At 38.3% G+C, this 24,916-nt stretch overlaps 1 protein-coding gene and 1 long non-coding RNA gene across 2 annotated transcripts in view; both read right to left on the reverse strand.

Annotated features, from left to right (window-relative positions):
* LOC130049493 (fused toxin protein-like) lies at positions 1 to 12,111 on the reverse strand. Its single transcript, XM_056147242.1, has 5 exons — positions 11,983 to 12,111; positions 10,749 to 10,800; positions 9,654 to 9,827; positions 1,982 to 2,057; positions 1 to 191 (listed from the first exon to the last, which is right to left on the reverse strand). Exons 1-5 carry the CDS (start codon positions 12,028 to 12,030, stop codon positions 116 to 118), a joined length of 426 nt encoding a protein of 141 aa, XP_056003217.1. The 5' UTR covers positions 12,031 to 12,111; the 3' UTR covers positions 1 to 115.
* Positions 12,112 to 20,989: 8,878 nt separating this feature from the next.
* LOC125662166 (uncharacterized) overlaps positions 20,990 to 24,916 on the reverse strand; it is a 42,228-nt gene continuing 38,301 nt past the window's right edge. Inside the window, exon 4 of the long non-coding RNA XR_008798009.1 lies at positions 20,990 to 24,592. This is a non-coding gene — a long non-coding RNA (uncharacterized LOC125662166). The remainder of the gene's footprint in view (positions 24,593 to 24,916) is intronic.

Consider the following 24,916-nt stretch of genomic DNA (forward strand, 5'->3'; position numbering starts at 1 on the left):
TACAGTGAAATTACTTTTAATTTATGTCCTTTCCGGAAATAAAATTGGGCTATGTAATTAACATGGACGTTTGTACAGATTTCCTTGAACCATTTTCTAGCTTGTCGTTCGTCTTCTAGTAATTGTCGCGACAGCGGGCAGTTACGTCTTCTCCCTCGTGCAGCCACATAGACTCACATGGACACACAAGACTGCAAACAAATACATACACTGATTAAACTTATTAGTTTTGCACTTCAAATAATAACAATCTATTATCGTGGGTTTTCTAAGCACGTGGTGTTTTTCTTATTAAAATTAATTTTGTGAAATAGAAGACTTTTTACTGATTATGGTCAGAAACTAGAAAACACGAATATGTTCAATGTATGATTGTCAACTATGATTATATTCATTACACCTTTTTCGAAAATCGTAATATTACGCCAGATGTAGATAATGGCATCGTGACTAGAAATTATTTGGGGCATAACTAAATGCTCTTTAAGGAACATTTATCTTCCCATTTGCTAGTTGCGCAAACTGAGTTGTACAAGTGACAGTAAAACGGATACATAAACGGTCGCAGCTACATGTAATAATACAGAATATGTTTATTACCATTCTAATGCCATTTAAGCATCTTGATTGATGTATATATATATATATATATATATATATATGTCTTGTTGAGTTCTGCTTTCGTGTGAAATGAAATACACCACGAAATGTTTACGCTTGATATTTCCTTTTTGCATTATTCTATTATGACGTCACAATGTAAAGCTTTCCGTTTCGTTATACTGACTCCAATGCATGTATCAGTGCATCAGTCAAACAAAATACAGATAAAACCAGTTCGATTAGAATGTTGTTATTCACTCAACTGATTAATTTTTATCTGCTTTTGTCCGGCGGCATCAGTTGTGCGTAAACTTTTTCATATTTTCAACTTCTCCAGACCTACTGGACCCATTTCAACTAAACTTGCCACAAAGCATCCTTTGTGAAGGGATCCATGACTGTTCAAATGAAGCGCAATGCCAAGAGAAGGCAAAAGGCAATTAAGAAAAGGCGTGAATAAGGTGGGGGTCATTTAAAACTTTTCATCTCAAGAACCACTGGAACAGAAAATGAAACTTATGTGAAAGCTTCCTAACATAGATTCAAGTTTTTTCAAGTCCCCGGGGTGGAGAGGGGTAAGGTGGGCCTATGATATGGGGCCAAACTTGTAAATAACACGGAGTTTTGTGATTGCAAACGAGATATGTTTAAAGTTTCGACACATAATATCCAGGCGATCGTTAAGGCATAAAGGCCTCTGGTTAACTTCAAATTGGGCCAGGTGACCGATGGTTTGAACAAACATGAAGAAGTTTAAAGACATGTCTTGGTTGTTATGGTTCAGAAATGCTTAAGAAATAAGTGACAACAACGAACAGTGAGTACTTTCATTTTGTATAAAGAATACAAAAACGAGAAGAGGGCAAAATTGGAATCACGAGAGGTGGAATTAAGTATCTAGGAGGAATAAGCATCCCCTGTTGACTGGTCAAACCTGCCCCGATCTCTCTGTGTTGATCCGGTAAACGGGGATAATCCAAAGTCAATATCGGTATTAAAGTATGTAAGGAAAGGTCTAACAATTGATATAAGACAAATCAGACAGCATCGGCTTCATGGTAGAATGTATGTTCATGTAAAATTATTTTAACGAGCACAAATCCAAACTTCTAAATTCATACGACTTTTTAGAAATGTTCATTTGTAAATAAAAAGAAATTAAGCCTCGATTACCCAAGAGTTCCATGTGACAAGTTAGTTGAACGTGGTCTAGTGGTTCTGAAGACGGGAGTGCAAAGTTTACAAAGAAGACGAACTGAGGACAAATTTTCATTGGGAAGGGATGACGAAACCTTTACTTTGAAAAGATCGTAAGTCGCTACATTACTGTAAATTTCACCTATGTTTTATTGTGCTGGCAACATTTTTATTTACTTACTGACAAGAAGCTTCTGGGTAATTTGGGCAGGTCTCCACTTGGCAGGGAGAGGCAAAACAAGCTATAGCTGGACAAACTACAAATAACAAAATTCTTAAAGTATGCAGCAACGAAATTACACAGACCGGATTTGTGAACAGTGAAGATAACGAACATTGAAGATAACAAACAGTGAAGATAACAAACATAACGAACAGTGAAGATAATGAACAGTGAAGATAACGAACAGTGAAGATAATGAACAGTGAAAATAACAAACAGTGAAGATAATGAACAGTGAAGATAATGAACAGTGAAGAAAGCGAGCAGTGAAGATAACGAACAAACAGTGAGGATAACGAACAGTGAAGATAAATAACAGTGAAGATAAAGAATATAACGAACAATGAAGATAATGAACAAACAGTGAGGATAACGAACAGTGAAGATAATGAACAGTGAAGATAAATAACAGTGAAGATAAAGAATATAACGAACAGTGAAGATAACGAACAAACAGTGAAGATAATGAACAGTAAAATAACGAACAGTGAAGATAATGAACAGTGAAGAAAGCGAACAGTGAATATAACGAACAATGAAGATAACGAACAGTGAAGATAGCGAACAGTGAAGATAGCAAACATAACGAACAGTGAAGATAACGAACAGTGAAGATAACGAACAGTGAAGATAACGAACAAACAGTAAAGGTAATGAACAAACAGTAAAGGTAATGAACAGTGAAGATAACGAACAGTGAAGATAAAGAACAGTGAAAATAACGAACAGTGAAGATAACGAACAGTGAAGATAACGAACAGTGAAGATAGCGAACATAACGAACAGTGAAGATAATGAACGGTGAAGATAACGAACAAACAGTGAAGATAACGAACAGTGAAGATGACGAACAAACAGTGAATATAACAAACAGTGAGGATAATGAACAGTGAAGATAACAAACAATGAAGATAATGAACAGTGAAGATAACGAACAGTGCTGAATCTCATGGTAAATCTTAAGAGTAATACCTGTGTCACATTACACTGCGATTAGGTATCCGACTAGGTAGCGGGTTCTGAGCGGCCTGAGAATGTCAAAATCTGAAAAGTGTCCGGCCGGGGACCATGCGGTGAGAACACGCCATTCAGGGCCCGTATACCCCACCGGCAGCTTTTAGCGCGGAGTTAAATCCTGGCGATGTCAACCCCATCGTTTGTCCACCGCAAGGCTCACCGGAGTATGCCTTACGTGGCCTGCCGGACACCCAACGGTGACCACTGCACGCCGGTGATAGGCAGTTCGTAAAATGGCGGGAACTTTCCCACCGATATCCGAACGATCTCCTGGCGGCGCCCGTCCGATGCTCGACCGATGTCCATTCGGTGCTCGGCAGATGCCCGGATGATGCAAAGGTGCCCGGATGGACGCCGTACGGCTACCTGGGGCCCTATGAAACAGACCGCCCGAGCGCCCTTTCCCACACTTTGAGTTTGTACAGCACGTAGGTCGTTTCATGTCAGAACTTTCACAGAACTTTCACAACTTTTTGTACATTTTTGTACAGGTTTTTTTAGAAAACTTTGAGCAAAGTTTCAAAGTTAACATGCCCCCAAAGAAAGCAAACAAGGATAAGAAAGGGAAGAGGACAAGGACTTCTCCCAGAAAGGAGAGGGCAGTGGCAGTAGAGGAGGGGGAAGATGTCCCGCCACCCCTTCCGACGAAGAGGGGCAGGACGTTGGCGATCGGGGAGGGGACACAGACCAGGGGACCCGTCCGGGGACCAGCCAGGGAACAGGCCGGGGGTCAGCCGGGGAGCCAGCCAGGGGGCCAGCCGGGTAGCCACACAGTGGGTCAGGCATGGAGTCGCTGTCGATCTCAGCCACCTCAAGTACTACACAAAGCTGGAGACGGTCCCCATTGAAGTGGATGAGAAGGTGGCAGCATTTTTCGAGGGGCATCCCCTGTATTACGACATCACCCACGAGAACCACAAAAACACACAACTCCGCAACGCCAAACTGCTAGACTTTGGCATGGACGAGGGTCTCCATCGTGAGTATTTACATTTCTCAAATTTTCCGTATGAATTCTCCAAATAAATTCTTAAAATCATTCTATGTTCATTTGGCATTTATCTGGGTAAAAAAAATTTGTGGCAAATTTACAAACAAAATAAGTACAAAGACATTGGACAAAAATAGAAAGCTGAAATGAAAAATTGAAATAGAAATATTAAAATATTACAATTGAGAAAATGTACATTAATTATTTGACTGTAGGAAAACATTTAACATTTACAAAGTTTGCATGTCACAAAATCCACCAAGCGTATTAATTATTAAAAATTAACTTTTTTTTGGGTACAGCTGATTGGGTGTGGCAACGCTTTGTGTCGATGAGGACAGATCACAACAAGATGGTCAAGGAGGGCAGAACCGGGAAAAGTGGGTCAAAGGCCAAGCAACAGACACCACTTCAGACATTCAATCTGAATGCCTATCGGTTCCTGGATGCCCACTACAAGCCCCCCACCAAGACTGAGACTCTTGGCATGGTAAGCATCTGCCAAAAAAACATATTTTAAAGACATTAATTATGTACACTACAAAATAATGTGTTTAAAAGTTGTGGAAGATTAGGAAATACATTTTTTTTATATTATTCTTTTACCTTTGTGTTGCCAATGTTACTTTTATCAGCATTGCATGACTTCTTATCCCAATCTACAAGTTTTTCTGCTATGCTGGTCCTCTTTATCCAACTACAACTTTTCTTCCTTATGCTTCAGATTGCAGGTGAAGAGTCCGAGGGGAGGGTTGACTCCTCGTCTGAGGACGACAGAGCTTCGCGGACCTCATCGGCCCAGAGGTCCAGAGGTGGAGGGGGTGGTGAGAGGGCCCAATCGCCGGGCTTTCGCTCTGTTGCTTCTACCAGTTCCCTGGGCTCCACCTCTGCTGCGGCTGGAGGCACATCATCCAGGGCCCAGAGGAAGAGGTCCAAGAAAGAACACCGGGATGTGTCAGACGTGCTGGCGAACCTGCTAGAGGAGTCACGACAGGAAGTGAAGTCGGCCAGAGAAAATGTAAGAATTTATAGTTTACTCGTTATGTTTTATATGCTAAACTTGAACAATCTGTAACATACATAATTTGTTAATGTAAAAAAGTGTCATTTCCTAATCTTCCACAAGTTCAAACTTATTAAATTACAGTGTACAAATTATTGTTTCTAAAATATTTTCTGGTTGTACGCCTCTTACATATTCCGACCACCTGTTGTATCTGTCATGCACCTTTCACGACAATTTTTTATGTTTTATGCATTGCAGTTCTCAAGTGCCAGTCAGGGCCGTTGTGAGCGTGACGCGTGGGGGGAGTGGCTGCTTTCTGTTCAGCGTGAGATAGTGCCACAGCAGTGGCGCCACTTCCAGGAACAGACTTTTAGATTGGCCATGAACTGCCTCACCGCCCCTCAGCTAGCGGCTGGCTACGATCAGCAGCAGATGCCCCACCACCAGCAGATGCCCCACCACCAGCAGATGCCCTATCAGCAGCAGATGGCCCACCAGCAGCAGATGCCTCCTCAGCCGCAGATGCCTCATCCTCAGCAGCAGTCACCTCAGTTTGTGCCACAGACTTCCTTTACGCCACAGCAGGGAGCAACGCAGCAGCCCCAGTTTCTGGCACCCACCCCACCAATGCAGAGACGCAGTACGCCATCTCCTCAACAGGTACAATTTATTTTTATTCCATAAAACTTTTGTTCCTGTAGTTCATTATTTTAAAAAAAATGCTCCACACATGTTTTATTTACAATTAAGACTTGATGCCACTAAATAATATTTTTTTAAAACATTTATGTGCAGTGTCTCTTTTGATTATGTTTCAGGCGAGCTTCCAACACCGTTCACACTCGGCGCCACCCGTATGGGACACCCTGGCAAGCAACTATGCTGCTGGAAGCGCATCATTAATCAACCAGGCCTGGTCAATGTCAGGCCAGTCAAGCAGCCAGGGCCAGGGTCAGGGTCAGTCGAGTACTCAGGGTCAGTCGAGTACAAAGCAGAGCAGTCAGAGTGAACAGAGCAGTCAGGGTCAGCGCCAGCCCCTCACCCCCCTCACCCCTCGCCCGAGAACGTCACTCACCTTTGGCGATGCCCTGGATACACCACCGTCCTATGCACCCAGAGACTCTGCTGAGACAGTGTCACAGACTTTACGGGATGCACAGCTCACACTGTCTCAGCCCAGTGCAGAACAAATGGTGTACGTGCCGGCTGAAGTACACCCGGAACCATCCGCATCAGGGGACTCGTCGTCAAGTAGTCAGGGAGAGGAGGACGTCTAGTGTATGAGAATGAGATACAAGCTTTGTGTGATAATATGTGTTTGTGTGAGAAACTGTGATACCGGATTAACCACCGGGTCGGACTGAGATATATCTTTGTGTGAAAAAGGATGTATCATAGGAAATGACAGAGATACTGGGACATTATGCTGTGTCATACTCTAATATGTACTATGTACCTGAGTTGAGGGGGAAAATAAAGTTTTGAACAGTGAGATTTAACACTGGGTCATTATCACTGATGTACTATGTGTCTTGAGTTGTTGGGGAAATAAAGTCTTGAAAATTTATCCAAATGTGTTATTGCTTTTATGGCTCCTTTCAGATGAAAAGAATGTTATGTGTTTGGGTTGGCAACTTTCCTTGAACAATTTTTTAGAGAAAAGGCACAGTAATCTTCAAGTGACAAAAATTTCTGTTCCTTTTCTCTGAAATATTCTTGAGTGAAATTTGTGAAATATTGTGTTTTCGGGTGGTAAACTTCTGCACACAAGAAACCTCATGACTTCTTTCTAGAACTCTTGAGAGAAAACAAATAAGATTTTAGTAGGAATGGCCTGGTTATATTTCTTTTCCCTCCAAAGTTCTCCCCCCCCCCCAAAAAAAAAGGGGTTCCGGTTTTAACACAACTGTATTGTTAACTTGATACAAACAACAGGAAAAACAAAAACAGTTGTTAAGGTTTAACATAACTTTATTGTTAAAAGTTAATACAAATAACAAGAACACAACACAAATAGGTGTTAACGGGTCACAAAACTTGATTATTAAATGTGTTAACAAAAAAACACAAGTTACTTCAACTGACAGATAGGAAGTCATATATGATGTTTCTTTTCATACCGTGACCTTTTAACTTTCATATCAAGGCCAAATGATTAGCAAACTCCTCTAGCAAGGAGATTATTAGGAAATCATATATGATCTTTCTTTTTCAAACATGACCTTTGACCTTAACTTATCTATCAATAGCAGCATCCTGCCATGGAACACTCCCAGCAGGGCTGTTAAAGTATTTCATTAAGTAATGGCGCTGCTTTTTCCCCTCTGCAGTCTGCCTTGGTCCGCGACCAGCAGCCTCAACTTCTGCTATGACTGCGCCATCCCTCCATGCTCCTGGGATAATATTGTGATTGTCCCCTTCTATATCCAAGTCGGCATTCTGTAGGTTAGGGTATCGCATTCTCATGATATTGTGCAATGTCAGACAGCCTGTAACAATCCATACCGTTGCTGGTGGTTTAGTGTTCATTGTTGTCAGCAGACAACGGAACCTGTTGGCCAAAATTCCAAAAGCATTCTCCACCACCCTCCTAGCCCGTAAACACCGATAGTTAAAGATCCTTTCCTCTCGGAGCATGTAACGCTTGGAGAATGGCTTCATGCAGTAGGGTCGCAGGGGAAAGGCATCGTCTGCCACTATAAAGTATGGCGTGTCTCTGTCATCGTTTGGCAGAGGGTCGGGTTGGGGGAACCCAAGCCTCCCTTCCCTAAGCGCGGGCTCCAGAACAGATCCGTTGAAAACACCTGCATCTGACGCTGAGCCATTTGCCCAACGTCAGCCCATAAAAATTTATAGTCTGCATCAACCACTCCTAGCAGGACCATTGATAAGAAGCCTTTGTAGTTGTAGTATAGGGTGCCTGTCTGCGGTGGCTTCTTTATGGCGATATGCTTGCCATCAATTGCGCCACAACAATGCGGAAAGTTCCACCGGTCCTGGAAGCGTTGAGCAACCACTGCCCATTCAGCTGGTGTGCGTGGCGTGCGGAAGACCTCGTCACGGTATTCTTCCAGTATAGCTCGACAGACCTCTGGCACGAACAGGGAAATCGTGTTGTGGGCAACACGGAAATCAAAGGCTAGCGACTTGTACGAGTTCCCGGTTGCCAAGAAGCGGAGGGTGATGGCTAGCTTTAAGTCTGGTTTCAAGGGTGGCCGCTGTCTGTAAACAAATAAAAAAAGATAACATTTTACTACAGAAATATAGAACCTTTCAAATACAATTTAACTATGTAACCATTTAACAATTTAAAAATATAACAATAATTTAACAATAATAGTATTTTTATAACACTTACGTGTCTGGCTTTTCAATGCGTGGTCCCACCCGCTGCAGTAGTTCATGGAACATTGCGGGTTCCATTCGGAGGAAGGACTTGAAGTCTCCTTCATGCTCCCTCTCAAGTTCTCCCATCAATGTCTCATATTGACCATACATGACGCCCTCTCTAGCCATGGTCTAACCCACCACCGACGTCGACGTCTCTGACGTCTCCTTGCCCTTTCTTCCTCAGCTATTAAAGCTGCCAAGATAGTAAGATAACGCTCACGTGCTTCAGCGAGTTGTAGACGTAGGAACGGCAGTCTCAGATGACTCGGAGGATTGGCCATGTCGATGTTGATGGCAACAGCGTCGATGATGATGTTGGAGATGATGACGATGACGATAGGTATATTTACACCAGTTTGCAATTGCCTTAATTGCACTTAACACGCATGAAAAGGCAAAGGTCACCGAACGATACCCGGATGTTCTCAGAACGGACATCGTCCTGGCTTCATCCGATACCCCTCAGGTGTCCGAGCGGTGACCGCACGGGGGTACCTAGTCCGTACGATGTCCGTATGGGTACCGGACGTACCCCTCCCGGTTACCTTCCGGTTACCTACCGATAACCTTACGGATATCGGGCGGCCACCAACACCATCATTCCATACGCTCCCCGCCCGGTAAACATACGGCTGCCTTCCTTGTCCCGCCCGAGGTGCGGGCGGTATATGAGGAAAGCTAATCACCCGGCAGACTTGGAAATGTGTCCCTACGGTGTTAGATCTTGACAGGTCCCCCCCCCCCCCCCCGATACCTATACCTCGCCCGGTACCCGCTAGTAATGTGACACAGGCATAACAAACTACAATTTGAATCGCTCAAGTATCCCAAAATATCCATTTCTATCTCCTTACACGTGCGCGCTTATATCCGATATTAATCATAAAGGTCGTGTAATTGAGTATTGCAATGAAACATTCATATAAATCATTTGAAATTTCTAAATCATAATTCATTAAATATTACACATGATGAATGACCATATCACTTTACATTTTTGGATAAATCTCATGCACTATATGTGTTTTCACTGTTACATGCCGTTTACCTGTTCTTATACTAAAAGTGGGAGGATATCGTTCTCCGGAATAATAATGACTATAAAGGTTAAAATTTCATTCGGATTTGAATTTTCAAAACTCAAGGCATTCTCATCATATTAATCAAAGCAGTGGAACAGCTGAATCTCCTCTCGTTAAGCTGTTACCTTAGTGAATTATACTCACTTCTCGGCATACAAACACGCTGGCAAAGAGACTTTGTCTTAAAATTATTGGCATTTCCTCCACAACAACCGTAATTGAATCGGAGACATTTTCTTTCTGAGCTGTCGTAGTAATAGCGTGGACATCGACCCCGACATCGGCCAACTCTGAGAGGCAGTGTGCAGACGTTGTATGCTATTTAAAAAAAAAACAAACAAAAAAAACACACCAAAAAACAACAACAACAATAAATCATGGTCATAGCAGTACTGACGCGACTCTCATTTCAATTCCAGCTTCCTGTTTTCAATATGCAAGAACTGTATGATAAATCTGAATGCACACGACTTACCTAAATGAAATATAAAACCAATGCAAGTTGTGAGTTAGCCAGGTAAAATACCACTGACAAACTGTCCGCAGAAGAGGGTTCTATATACACAATCGCATTGCTGGTCTGTTTTTAAAATTCCTTATTTGTAACGCCTCAAAAATATGCACTGTTGTAAAAATGTATTTATCACTGAAGAGACATTATTTGTCGAAATGCGCATCTGGTGCATCAAAATTCGTACCGTATAAGTTTTACATTATGACTCCTAGGTCGAGGTCTCTGCTGGTGGACTGTTAGTCCCCGAGGGTCTCTACAGCCCAGTAGCTTAGTACTTCGTTACTAGCTTGAAAATACGGATGTATATTTAATTGCTGTGATAAAATTTAAAATTAAGGATTATCCCCCTCATGCATAGCTCTTACTTATCCTTAGACGATTTCGGCACTCTGTTTTTCCCTAAAATAGCTCTAGCAAGTTTATTGTTATTTCGGATTTCAAACATTTCGGTTGATCATCACTGAAGAGACATTATTTATCGAAATGCGCATCTGGTGTATCAAAATTGGTACCATATAAGTTCTACCTGTATATGTCAAATAACAAAACTTCGTCCTGTGTTATAATCACTGTTTAAATACTAGTCAGTAGCTGATGTTTAACAAAACTTCGTCCTGTGTTACAATCACTGTTTAAATACTGATGTTTAGGAGACTTGTGAATACAAAATCCTTTATCATCTACCAGAATTTCTAGCATGATAAACATGAGTATATTTTCTTTACCTGGTGGGTTAGTCGGGCGCGGATCTCCATATGTTCTTCCGTTTACTACCACCTAAAACAAGTTAAGATGTAAGCGGTACAATCTTCAAAATCTTCCTGATATCGCAAATTTAACGCTGTGTGTTCGCCAATGTGAGTTCTTTTATACTCATTAATCACCTTTGACTGCAGTTGTACATTTATTATTTATGAAATGTATTCACTTATGTGACCAACAGTAAATTGTCTAATTAAAAGTGCTTGCAGAAAATCAACAATGTCCATAATTCTAATTGAATGCAAATTTGATTATCTTTTAAAAAGACAATGGTAATTTAAAAAAGTTTTTACAAACATTTTCCGGACATTAATTGGATGATTATTATTGTTTTTGTGACATGAACACGGCCATGAATTCTAATTTAAATAATTCACAAATAAGAGACATTGAGTAACCCCATTAAAAGTTTATTTTTAACACGGACAATTTAAACTAACGAAATAAAATGAACTACATTACACTTTACCATGTATATGTATATAAACGCGATCTTCATGTAAGTAATTACCTGTATATGACCAGAATGGTCCATTGTGCAAGCTTGGGACATGCAAGTACATGTAATTCTATTGGTATATGTTTTTGAAATAAATGCCGTTAAACTAAGAGGCAAATAACTTTAATTTTAACGAGATTAAAATTTAATGCTAGCACTCATATCACACATTCATTGAGAATGACCTTCATGTAAAACAAATATATCAACAGTAAATTATAAATCAATACCTGTTTTGCCCCATGCAATGTCTAGATGTTTCCCCATTTTAGGTCAGTATTATTCTATTCTATCTGAATTATTACCTGACAAAAATATATAATTAGTTCAATTCACATTCTTCGTTTATTTCTTATGATGAGTTATTGTTCTAATTACAATTACGTACACCTGCTGGGTAATTGATATGCATGAACACGATATTTTTCTTCAGCTGAAATGTCCTTGACCATTTTATAGATGAATGTAAAAAGATATGCATAGTATCTGTGTCCAACTGTCTTTAGAAAATTTTAATACTGTCAACGTTTTAGATGAGAGAAGCTAATTTATAGCTCTTGCATTTTTTAAAAAAAGTAAATCAATAATTAAAATCAAACGTTTGATATCCGAACGATGATGATAAACATTTGTTTATTTGTATAACTATGTGTTATTCAGTTGACCAGTCATGTACAATTTAGCTAGAACAAACTTACCATTAATAACACCAGCATGGCCACCATTAAAGGAAATCGCCCCATCATCTCCTTTCAGTGTTGCAGTATTTTGTTATAATTTTCAATCTCTTGCGTACTTTATATATGTTCTAGTATAACAAATCACGTGATTGAACATATGTTCGGTGAAATGCAACATTTTGCGTAGAGGAAATTGGTGTGTTATGAAAATTGGAATTAAATTATGGAATTCCAATGGAGGAATGTATTCAGTACAGAGGAAGGTCTACGAGACATGACAATACGTTTAGATATCTTACTTTAGTTCCCTGTGTAAATGAATTACATATATGATGCTGTTCGTGGGAAATATACTCGAGTAATTGAGCTCTTACAAAACATGAACTATAGAAGGAGAATGTATGTACTTCCTATTTCACTTTCATGATATGGAGGTAATTATTAGCATCATCGAAAAATAAGATTGAAGATTCTTATACGCATCCTGTTCAGAAGTAAATTAATCAATTTAAAGTGTTTATCAAAATCATGGTAAATCAATCCACCCACTGAAAACATTGTATTCTAGGTGTTTTTTTTTTCTCTCTCTCTCTTTCAAAATGTACCTTTACCCATGACTTACATGTACATCTACATTACGTTGTCTTTGTTTATTTCTCTACACTGTAAATCAGTTTAAGAGAATAAAGATATTATCATTGTCCTCCTTTGTCATTAATGTTGGATTTTTTTTTTTACAGTATGCTACTAAGCTAAAAAAAAAAACCTCTCATATGGTGTGATATCATTTGTTTAATCTAAATCGTACATGGGTGTGACATTGTTGTCTACTCGCTCTCCACAATGCCCTTTTTGTTTGTTTTATAATTGTATTTTTGTATATGATATCCAATGAGGAAATAAAGAATCTGAATCTTTGTCATCTGTCTGTGACGTGACACCTTATGATGCTTAAATAATGCATACACAGCCTTATTTCTGTGTACTCACGCCTTGGTTTTTGCACAAACAATTGTCCATTCATGCAGGGTGTTGGGATATATTGCTACCGCAAGTTAGGACATCGCTCGGTTAACTCATTACTCGTGTTATTAGATATATGCGACACGTCCTCTACAAGGTCCGAATATCGCTTTCATCAATAAAACACTAATTGTTGCTTTTAAAATAATATTTAATATTTGTTGATAGGCTTTATTCCTCTGATGAAGGTCTGAATTTCTATAAAATTGTCATGCACTTTATGAGCGGTGGTTTAACGACCGCGTCATGTGTTTATCTGTAATTTAGATGACTAAGGTCGTATTCACCATCTGCTTTCTCCATGGGTTGTCAGTTTCATCGTGTATTATTCGATTTGACTTCTTAATTATTTAATTAGGTTTCCGTGGAGTGTGCGTGCAACACACACAAAATTCTTCTTTTTTTTTTTTTTTTTTCGTTTTGTTTGTTTATTTTTGTTCGTTGTCTTAAAATTTGTTTATTGTTTTTGTCACATTCGAGAAATGATTGCTTATATAGAGACATCAATGCCAGTAGATTCTAATATAAGGTATCGATACTTACTCAGCTGTTTACAGAGTTTTGTTTCTGTTTTAGTTTTTCACCCTAAATGTTACTAAACCCACTGTTTCTTTTAAACATTAAATTGAGACACATTTATTGCAGTTCATTACGGGGATATGTGATTTCCATCTGTTGCTGCACCATTCTTCAAAAATGTCCGAATAAGTAATGAGTGTGGCGGATTTAAATGTTATCTAATTACGATATAATGGTTACAGCACGTCGGAGGATGTAAACAGCTGTATTCCTGTAAGCGTAGCCGTGTGCAGAAAATAAAAAAATAAAAATCTAGAAATAAATCACAAAATAATTCAACATAATATATTATATATATGTTTTATTATTCTCATTTACAAATACCATTCTCTTTATTTAGGATTATCATCAATTACATAAAGTGCTGCCATCTGTGTGTGGGGGGAGGAGTTAAAGCAGTATTTACTCCCAGATTAATAGATCGGCCAGTCCGAGTCTCCTAAAGCTACAACTGGGATTTCTTTCGTTCGATGCTGTGTATATTTACGAGAATGGGGGAGACTACCTCAAGTTTTGCGAAATTTTCTGTTTGATTGCAAGAATATAAAAACCCTATTTTGGTTTTACACAAAGCAAACTGTATCGTTTTACGATAAGTTTATATAGTAAGTTCCTGGGATGGAACTTGCGGATTCATAACACGTGTGTTCAACATGAAAACGTTTATTCAACGACACAACATAATATTAACTCGTACATCATTAGGATCAATCGTACCTAGATATATTCGTATTATAACATTACACAAACTAGTTTGATTTTATTGTTTACATGAACAGTGTTTATAAAACACATATACCGTTTTTATTTGTAGACAGTTTTAACATTTGTTAAAGAAATGTTACCAGACACAAAGATTTATTCCTAAGGATAATTGATATGGTTTCTGTTTCAGTTTCTTTATTTCCGTGAGCCATGTTGCTCATTTGATTCACATACATATATATACTACTGTCTACTCAAAATTTGATAAGGATCATAGATATTTTTCTGTTAAAAAAATCGATAACTGCATAACTGGCAATATTGTGTCCAAGTGAAATCAAAAACGTCTTCAACAAACTTGCACGCGCATTTCATGCCATGGGAAATGCGTTTCTCATCACAGTTTATGCTTTTGCTACCATTGCACGATTTTCACTCAGGCATCGGTGTCTGATTCTTTCTAAAATTTCAAACTCACTTGAGTGTTTACACTACGTTTATCAACACAATGCCCCCTCAACGTGTAAGGCGTCGCCTGACGACAGAACGGGCAGATGTATTGGAATGCTTGACGCAGGTTATTCACAACGTGACGTTGCAAATGCACTAAACGTCAGCCAGAGCGTTGTAAACAGGGCCCGGAACCGACAGCAAACTTTTGGTACAGCAGCACGCCGACATGGGGGGTGGTCGTCAGAGGTCGACAACCCAACACCAAGACCATTTTGTGGCTCTTCAGGCACGACGCCATCCCTTCTGGACAGCAACCAGCCTACGTAACGACCTCCTGAACGCCTCGGGGGTGAATGTGTCCACTCAAACGATACGGAATCGACTTCACAATACAGGTCCCAACTCGAGAAGGGCATGTGTTCGAGTCCCTTTGACTGTTCGACACAGGCGGGAGCGATTGGACTGGGCTGAAGATCATGTCACTTGGACACAGAACGATTGGGTTCAAGTTCTGTTCACTGATGAGTCCAGGTATTGTTAGGACTTTACAGACAGGAGGCACCGAGTGTGGCTACGACAGCGTGAACATTTCCATGATGTGAACATGACCGTTATGGTGGTGGTTCCATCATGGTCTGGGGTGGAATCAGCAGGGATGGAAGAACATATCTTCATGTCCTGGAGAGAGGAACAATGACGGGGGTGCGGTACCGGGATCAGATCCTCGATGTTTACGTCAGACCCTACGCTGGTGCTGTTGGCCTTGAGTTCATCCTGATGGATGATAACGCCCGTCCTCATCGCGCCAGGGTGGTGGAGCAGTACATTCAGCAGGAGACAATTGTCCGTATGGACTGGCCAGCGCGCTCGCCGGACTTGAACCCGATTGAGCAGGTATGTAACATGCTGCAGGTTGCCCTTTTACGCCGTAGAACACAACCCACGACTTTGACAGAGCTCAGAAACGCCCTCGTGGAAGGGTGGAACAACCTTCCCATTGGAAACATCCGGGTGCTTATTGACAGCATGGCTCGACGTTGTAAAGCCGTCATTGATACAAGGGGAGGCCATACCCGGTACTGACACTTTATCGACTAAGTGTAATGATGGACTATCTCCAAAAACTGTGTAATTCTTTCTCTGGTTCGCTGTTAACTTTTTGTAATGAAATGCCTTTTGGTGTTGTTATCAGATTTCAAGCATTCCGTATTGATAAAAGTTCATGCCGTTCATGAATTTTTATTCATAACCTGAGTAAACACGTCTCTGAGTCAAATTTATGTCTTTTGTTATGTTAGTGGTAAATTACACACATATAACCTATTAATCCTTATTAAATTTTTGAGTAGTATATATATACACAAAGGCAGTGACATATAACTGAAAAATTGTTGAGTGTGGCGGAAAACATCAAAACAATCAATCAATCACAGGCAGTGCATATATGTGATGCTGTGTATATGATGCCCACAGAACGTTCAATTTGGAGGATGTAGTTGCCCTGTAAAACCCATTAAAATTCCATTGTGTTTCAAAGTCCACGCTAACATTAAGTTTCCCTTGAACTTATATAAGTCTGCTGTATTTTACACTGTAGACAATGCAAAATTAGAAATATCTCCTCTCTCACACATTCAGTTGCAGAATGCTTTTAAAAAATCACGGTTGAAAAAATGCTAGCTGTTTTTGGACTTTGTTACCAACATTTGAAAATGACATTTTATATGGGCGGTGTATGATAACTTAAATAGCAAATCTACGGTAGCTCCATCCGCGTGTGACTTGTCAATATTAATGGTTGTAATTTAATTTAATTAATAACCAAAGAAAGTGTATATGTCACCACCTTTTAAAGTCGTTGGACATACAAAAACAGAAGTAAATGTCAACATCGGAAAATCACACATGCAGTTATATGCTAAATAATTTGTTGAAATTAGACCATTTTATTTTCACCTGCATTTTTGTCACTATGCTTTATTTATACACAACATAGAATGATTACTAACATGTAAGACGCTGAACAATATATCAAGGTTACTTTCTTGTTTGGTATTAGATCTTTATTATTGTATTTATTCGTGTGACGTTATTGCTATAGTTGTGCCTCTTCCCACTTTATGTAGGGTTTGTTTTACAAGCTTTTCTGTTATGCTTTCATGTTGGCCAGATTTGCAATACACTAAGGTGCCATGAATTATATTGTAGGAGTTATGAGATTGATCACTGTTCGTTATCTTCACCCTGCATTAGTAAATTTTAACATGACGAAGTCTTTAAAAATAAATCTTAACTTATGCATATATATTACACAACATGAAAGTGTGATCATACAATTATGGACTACAACGTTGGTCGAAAGCGTGTTTTAAGGACCAGGGCCCAGTTTCATAAAACTTTCCTAAGATATATCTTAAGATATGTCCTAAGATATTCTTAAGTTCTAACTTACGAATTTCTTAAGAATATCCACAACAGTTTCACGAAACGTTCATAAGAAATCTCTTTTCCTAAGATATATCTTAAATATGTGTATATCAAAACAGGTAATCAGTGTTTTCAGATTTTGCATTTACAGTTTAAATACCGGTAGTGAATGAATGGCTTGTGTAAATTAATCATTAAAAAATTTTAATTGATATAAAACCTTATTAGATACACACTACAAACAATTAAGTTTGACATTGGTACATGGTTTCATAGAGAGGGGGAGGGGGGGTGTCACCTGTTTCAGCCCGATATTGCAACTACATGTACAAATTCAACACATTTCCAATAATTGACGGTCTGTCATGTTTCAATGATTTTATTGTTCAACACACTATCCAATTCAACGAATAAATAGAGCCACACAACCCATGCCATGCTCGAAATGTAAACATGTTGCAGTCAAAAAGAAATCCTAATATTTCAACGGCAGAAATAGAAAATTTAACTGAGGAGGTAGAAAAAAGAAATGAAGTGTTATTTCCAAACAGTACTCCAGCGTTACAAATTCAGCTAAATAGAAGATGTGTTTGTGAAACACACAAGAAATACTCATGTGAAATATCAAAGCTCTATCACTTACTGTTCAAAAGTTATTAGCAAGGTTAAAGTTTCAGACAGAATGACAGACAAGAGAAAAACAATATGCCCCCTGATCTTCGATCTCGGGGTATAAAAAGACAACGGGAAGAAATTGCAGCAAAGGTAAACGCAGAAAAGGACAGTTGATGAGCTAAAAAGAAATGGAGCTGCTTAACGAACGATACGAAAAGGGAGATAGCGTTAAATAGGTGAGAACAGCGAAAAACTCGCGGTGGCCCCCTGCCCAGAGAAGTAGAAATCACTCCAATAGAGGACAAAATCCAAGCTATAATTGGAAATACGTGCGTTTCTGGGATTTCGGGTGGGGTTGATACTCTCGATAAGGAACCTTCAAGTTCCACTAAGCCCTCTACATCTCCTTCAAGCATCTTGATGTAGTTAGGGCTCATGTTTGAAAGTAAAGAAGAAACGTCTCTAACTATTCTGGAAACGTTGGGCTTACTGATGCCGTGGAGATCAGCAGTCACCAATTGGAAATTCCCCGTGGCATAAAACCTGAGGGCAGCCAGGACTTGTAACGATGTTGGCAATGATTGGGGCCTACGAGTGATTCTTTTCAAATCGTTTTCCATCATTTGGCATAAGTCGATGATCAAATGAAGTGGTAGTTCAAATATTGAAACAATTTCCATGTCGTTCATATAATCTAAAGGATTGTTTCCATCTCTGACAGTGGCGGATTTAAGGGGGGGGGGGGCGCAGCAGGCGTCCCCCCCTCCCCCCTAAATTTTTCAAACTTAACGCAAATCGTGGTATCTTGTTTAGAAAAATGTACAAAACAATGTAAGAAGCAATAATTTCTTCCACTCCCGGAGAAATGAATGACAAAATATATTGATTTTTTGAATTACTTTATTGGGAGAACTTAATTTTTTCCAAAAACATTTAAAATTTGCGTCATTTTATTAATTTCACCTCATAAAAAATTGATAGAAAATAGTACAAAAGACTAAATAGGAGATATATTTCAAGCCCTATATAATCTGTAAAATCAAGGAGCTTTCGGGGCTTTGCCCCCAGACCTCCTGCCTCATAAAGTGGAGCCCCCGTAACCACAATTCCTGGATTCGTCCCTGTCTGAACTGCCTTTCTCGTCTAACCTGACGACGACACAGCAAAATAAAGACCGCTGCCATATTTAGTTTGAACTTGAGACACGTACTTACCTGTCGTAAAGTTACGAAAGAACTTATGAAAATCCTAAGATACACGACACCTTTTGTGAAACGGATAAGGAATGAACTTAGGAAAAAATTATGTCTTAAGTTAGATCTTAGTCGTAAGTTAGTTTTGTGAAACTGACCCCAGGTCAAGCGATATTGACGAAAAAAGCAGATAGTGATATAGACCGAGCATGCAAGGTTGAGATCACATCCGGTGTTCGGTCAATATCACATGACATGGTCCGTCTGATCAACACATATCGATCATGCAAGTCGAAGTCAATATCGAAGTCCATTATAGTCATATAATCACCCTAAGCAAATTACTCACATTTTCATATAGCAATCTTGGTCATGAAATACTTCTTTACATTTTAATAATTTAATAAATAGACAATAAGAGAATATTCAAACTACGTTTTTCACTAACATTTTAGATATAAACAGTAATACAAAGTATACCAGAGCATAAAAACAGTCAATTTGATAAAAGATTGAATAATATTGTACAGAACATAACAAATTTGTAAAACAGCAACAGTCATCATATTGTATAATTTCAACAGTTAAAACAATACCATGAAGAACCCATTTTCATGAAATGTGTCGGTTGTTGTCAGAAAAAAGTGAAGATAACGAATAGTGATCAATGTCATGATTCCTGTTAAAGACCCATCTCATGACCGTACGGTCAGTGAAAATGTAGGCGGAGCCTAATCTAACCAGATGTTATTTACTTGGAGTGGCCAGGGTCTACCAAGGTGTTAATTGCTATATCCCATGACACTCAAAGAAATACACAGAGACAGAACATGGTAGAAATCTACCTGTCCACGCTTTTTTTTATATATAGTTTTGATATACACAGGACCTGTCTCAGGGACCTCTGCAGAGTTTCTGTGGTCATAGTGTTTGAATAATGGTTGTATTCCTAAGGGTAGCTGACACACATTCTACACCCACACCTCTTTCTCTCTCTCTCTGTCATTGACTCAATGAATAATTTCTGTTATAAATATAGAGGTATCATAAATTGATGACATAAATTATTTCAATAAGTTACAAGATTTAGAAATTATTGTGCAAATTATTGTGTGATTTCTGATTGTGTAAATAATGCAGGTATATAGAGGGGAACAATTACAATTATATTGAAATTGCATTGTTCAGGGCCTTTTTAAAAACAATTGAAATACAAGAAAATAGCAGTTGTGGACAGGTTATTGCTATCAAAACTCAGGTATTCTGGGCTTCCTCAAGATGTAAAGAATGTCTGTAGATACTGGCTGTTATTGTTATCAGAACACCTCTCTGGGGTAGCCCCAGACCACATTGTCTGCAGATGTCACTCCACCTGAGATCTATTGTTATATATTTGATTGGCAGGCAGCTTACAATTTGGGGGTGTCAACTTAAAATTGGGTCTTTAAGAGGGGGGCAAACAAGGAACCATGATTTGAGCAACTTTGAATCTGCATTACCACAGGATGTTTGGATATCAATATGTGTTATTAAGACTCCTCTCTTCTTTAGATTGATTGATGTGGCGCCCAGTTTTTATTGGTGGAAGAGAGAACCCAGATACAATGTACCTGGGAAGAGACCACCGACCTTCCGAAAGTAAACTGGGAAACTTTCTCACTTACCGGCGCGAGCGGGATTCGAACCCGCGACGACCAGAGGTGAGAAGCCGTGTGATTTTGAGCGCGGTGCTCTAACCACTCGGCCACGAAGGCCTCTTCTCTTCTGTAGAAGAACATTTTAAAAGATTTTCCCCTAGATATCTCTATTCAAAACGTTGATCCCCTACCGATTCCCACTCTACATGATTTGAACAAATTCGAATCCGTACTCTTTAATAAATCTTTCACATACGTTTTCTCTCCGCTGGTCAAGTGGTTCTTGTGAACAATTTACAATTAACCCGCCCTATTTTGACAAATTGCTATTTATCTCCCCTGATAAAGGGGCACGAATCGAAAATGAACAAACAACTGATCAGCAAGTCAATCTCTAATTGTTATAATAATATCGTTTATTTATAAATGATTACACAATTAGTTGTATGAACTAGTTTACATTGTGGTCATGTCTATAAATATACATGTACATATCGAGAACATATATCACATAGCATGGAAATATCACAATTTATATACATACAGATAAGAACTAAATGAAAAGAGACACTAAACACACGAGTATCATTGAGGGTCATAATAATGTTTTAGATAGGCTGATTTAAAAGATGTGGTAGTTGTGCATTTTCTTATGAAATCTGCTAATGAGTTACATAAAATTGCTGCTGAAATGATAAAAGATCGTCTAAAATATTCTGTTTTGGCTCTTCTAAAATAAATAAAATTAGTAGAGCTCTGTCTTGTATTTCTAGTGTTTACCTCATTCACAAATCTAAAAACATGCAAATACTCTGGAGTCATATGATGTAAAACTTTAAACATAAGAATAATATTTCGATAAATGAAATAGTCAATCAAAGGCATCAATCTCAAATTTGATGGCATGGAAAAGAGGTTGACACTGAATGAGGTACTTTGGTATGTAAAATGATCCTTGCTGTCCTCTTTTGTAATTTAAAAAGCCTATCAATATTTGTCTTTTTCTTTGTATCCTGCCATACTGTACAGCAATAATTAAAATGAGGAAAAACAATAGTATTATAAATTTTGAGTAGTGCCTCCTTTGACATAAAAGTACTCAATCTCGTTAAAACACCTAGTTTCTGACTAAGTTTTTTTTTTTTTTTTTTTTTTTTTTTTTTACATAAGGCATCTGTGCAGTAAGACCACGTAAGACATTCATCGATGTAAACATCTACAAGTTTGGCACATTTGACATTTTCTATAAAAAATTCACCAACACTAATACAAAGGTTTCTACATTTCGATAATTTCTATGACGTTCCTATTAAAATACATTATGCTTTCTTTAAATTTATTGTCAACTTGTTTTTATGCATCCATTCCATAGAATTTATAAGATCATCCTTTAACTTTTTTTCATAACATCTAAAGATTTGTCGAAACATCTTGCGTGGTATCATCTACATATATATTGACTGTAGGATGCTTGAGACATGTTGGGTAGTCATTTACAAACAGAATACAATACAGAGGACTGATATAAAACCCTGAGTGGCTCCGATTGTAACATCTTTTTCCTTTGAGATGGTCCCTTTCCATTTGTCACATTGCGATCTTTCATATAGATAAGCATGAAACCATTTAAAAGTTTTTTCACATATACCATACGATAAAAATTCGTGCATCAATACATCATGATTAACTATGTCAAATGCTTTGCTTAAATCATTAAAAAGTACACCTGTAAGTTTCCCTTTATCAATGTTCTCAAGCCATTTATCAATGATATTATGTAAAGCAGTTTAGCAAGAATGTTTTGGTCTGAAACCTGATTGATGCTCTGTTAAAAGATTATTTGCATTCAAATACTCGTAAATAGTGTTAAAACATGTCTTTCCACAATTTTACTTTTGATAGATAAAAGAGATACCGGTCTATAATTATCAACATGGAAATTGTCCCAAGATTTGAAAAGCGGGGTGACTCTAACCTTTTTCCATTCATTTACAACGTCACCCTCCTGTATAGAGAAATTCATGATGAAACACAATATGTCAGCTATAACATCAATACTCACTTTCAGTAATTTTACAGAAATTTCATCCATACTTGTAGCTTTTGAACTTGACATGCTTTTAATTTCTTTCTTCAAAAATCCTGTAGATACATTTGCAATTGTAAATGAGGCTTTCGGCATTAGTTGTTCAATTTTCGGGAGCGAATCATCAAAATTTGTCGCAAATTTATGACCTATGCCACAAAAAAAAATCAGTGAAGGCATTTGAAATTTTATGGGAGTCTGAAATTACTTCGCCATCAATTCCTAGGTAGGATGCTGATGCGCCTGCATATTTAGATAATAGAAATTGCTTTTATCTTGTCCACATATCCTTAGGTTTGTCACTGCATTGATTTATCGCATTGTCAACAAATTCCCTTTTAGCATCACCGATTATTTTTACAAAACGACTTGCTGATCGATATAAGGCCCAGTCCGATTCCTGGCTGGATCTTAGAGCCTTCCAATGGAGAAAATCCCTTTGACGAATTTCAGATAGAACGTCGTCGTTAATCCATTTTTCGGAATCGGCCCTGATACGGCGCTTTTTGACTGGCATATGTACGTCAACTATTTCCATAAAAAGCTTCTTAAATGTTGACCACATTTGATTTACGTTGTTAAAAGATTTAATGTCATTCCATTCAACACCCCGCAGATCCCTGAGAAAACCATTTTCGTCAAATTTCTTCTGATCTCTGTATTTCATATATATATGATCAGTTTGTGTGTCACGCTTATTTTTCTTTCGGACGACATACACCAGGTGATGATCACTCAGATCTATTGGCACTACACCGGATGAGCTGTAAACTTCACGCACGTTTACGTAGATGTGATCGATGAGCGTGCTTGAATCTTTTGTTACTCGGGTGGGTTTCGTAATAGTCTGTTCTAAACCTAAAGTTTCCATGGATCGTTTGACATTTAATGTTTTCAGTTGGTCAATATTGAAGTCACTCATTATTACACGTTCATGACCACTACTTGTTATATCTTCGATATACTCCTAAAAAATTTCTAGCGATTGGGTGTTTGAATCCGGTGGTCGATACACAACCCCAATATTTATTGTTGGAGAGTTAATTAATTTAATATCCACAGTAAGCATTTCAAACATTTCACACTTGCATAAGTTTTTAATTGCCCATTTCTCTTTAATGTACATTAGGACCCCTCCACCATGTCTATTGCGATCTCTGCGTACAATGTGGTACCCGTTTACCCGTATTGCAGAATCTGTGATATTTGAATCTAGTTTACTTTCAGAGATTGCCAGAATATCGTAAATCCCATCTTTCAGTAAAATTCTGATTTGGTCCAGTTTATTCATTAAACCACATTGATTCACATGGGCAAATTTTGTACCTTTAGGGAGATTAATATCATTTTCTTCTATTTTCTCGGTGTTGTAGAAGTTTTCAGCTATGTCGTTGATACACGAATCACAAATCCATTCAATATTTTCATTGCCATTAAACTTAACATCCGACGTGTTATTATTCGCACAACCTATACAGGTGTAGGTACCAGTAGGTCCAGGATTTAATTGAATATCATTCGAAAGCAAGAGGCACAAAACCGTGAATAGCTGATTTGTTCTCACTTCGCCTTGATACTTGGATGAGCTTTTTCTGTGTTTTGCACAATCGAAATATCTACTTAAGATTTCTTTTCCATAGCAAAGAATTTTTGGTGTTAAAACAGGCCATTGAAAACCATTACCATAATTAAAATGACAGTCCGATTTCTGTACAATAAAAACAGTTCTGAATTGCATAACAATCCAAAATATGTGGGGAAATGTTAACGCACCTCTTTTTTTTTTTTTACGATGTTAAGTTTCGTAAATTGTTCGAGCTATAAGATATAGAACTTTATCACAAGAAATACGGATATAACAAGCATAGGGCTGTTGATTATTTTCATCTCCTGACCTCCAGTGTTTGCGACTACAAATTAAAAAAAGATAATCTATATTTAAAATCGCATAATCTCAATTTATTTTAATACTGAAACTTTTTTTTTACACAAGGGGGTGCATTTCATAATCAGCTGACGCCAATACACGTGTGCACTACAGCTATCATCATATATTCCATTCACACTCCAGAACTACGATTCTGGCAGAAAAATACTGCTTTCATGAGCTATATGTATATTTGTGCGCTTGCGTGCACCCAATTTATTTGTAATAATTATATTGCATGGGCAGACATACCTATTCCGGTATCCATCCTCTACCCCAAGACACAAATATAACTACATGTAGTATT

Source organism: Ostrea edulis, chromosome 8, assembly GCF_947568905.1.
Source record: "Ostrea edulis chromosome 8, xbOstEdul1.1, whole genome shotgun sequence".
Classification (NCBI taxonomy): Eukaryota; Metazoa; Mollusca; class Bivalvia; order Ostreida; family Ostreidae; genus Ostrea; species Ostrea edulis.

Coding starts and splice junctions, on each gene's coding strand:
- LOC130049493 (XM_056147242.1), bottom strand. CDS start 12,030: ATGATGGGGCGATTTCCTTTAATGGTGGCCATGCTGGTGTTATTAATG. Junction 10,801..11,982: donor CCATGCTGGTGTTATTAATG/GTAAGTTTGTTC, acceptor AACTTGTTTTAG/GTGGTAGTAAACGGAAGAAC. Junction 192..1,981: donor TACCCAGAAGCTTCTTGTCA/GTAAGTAAATAA, acceptor ATTTGTTTGCAG/TCTTGTGTGTCCATGTGAGT.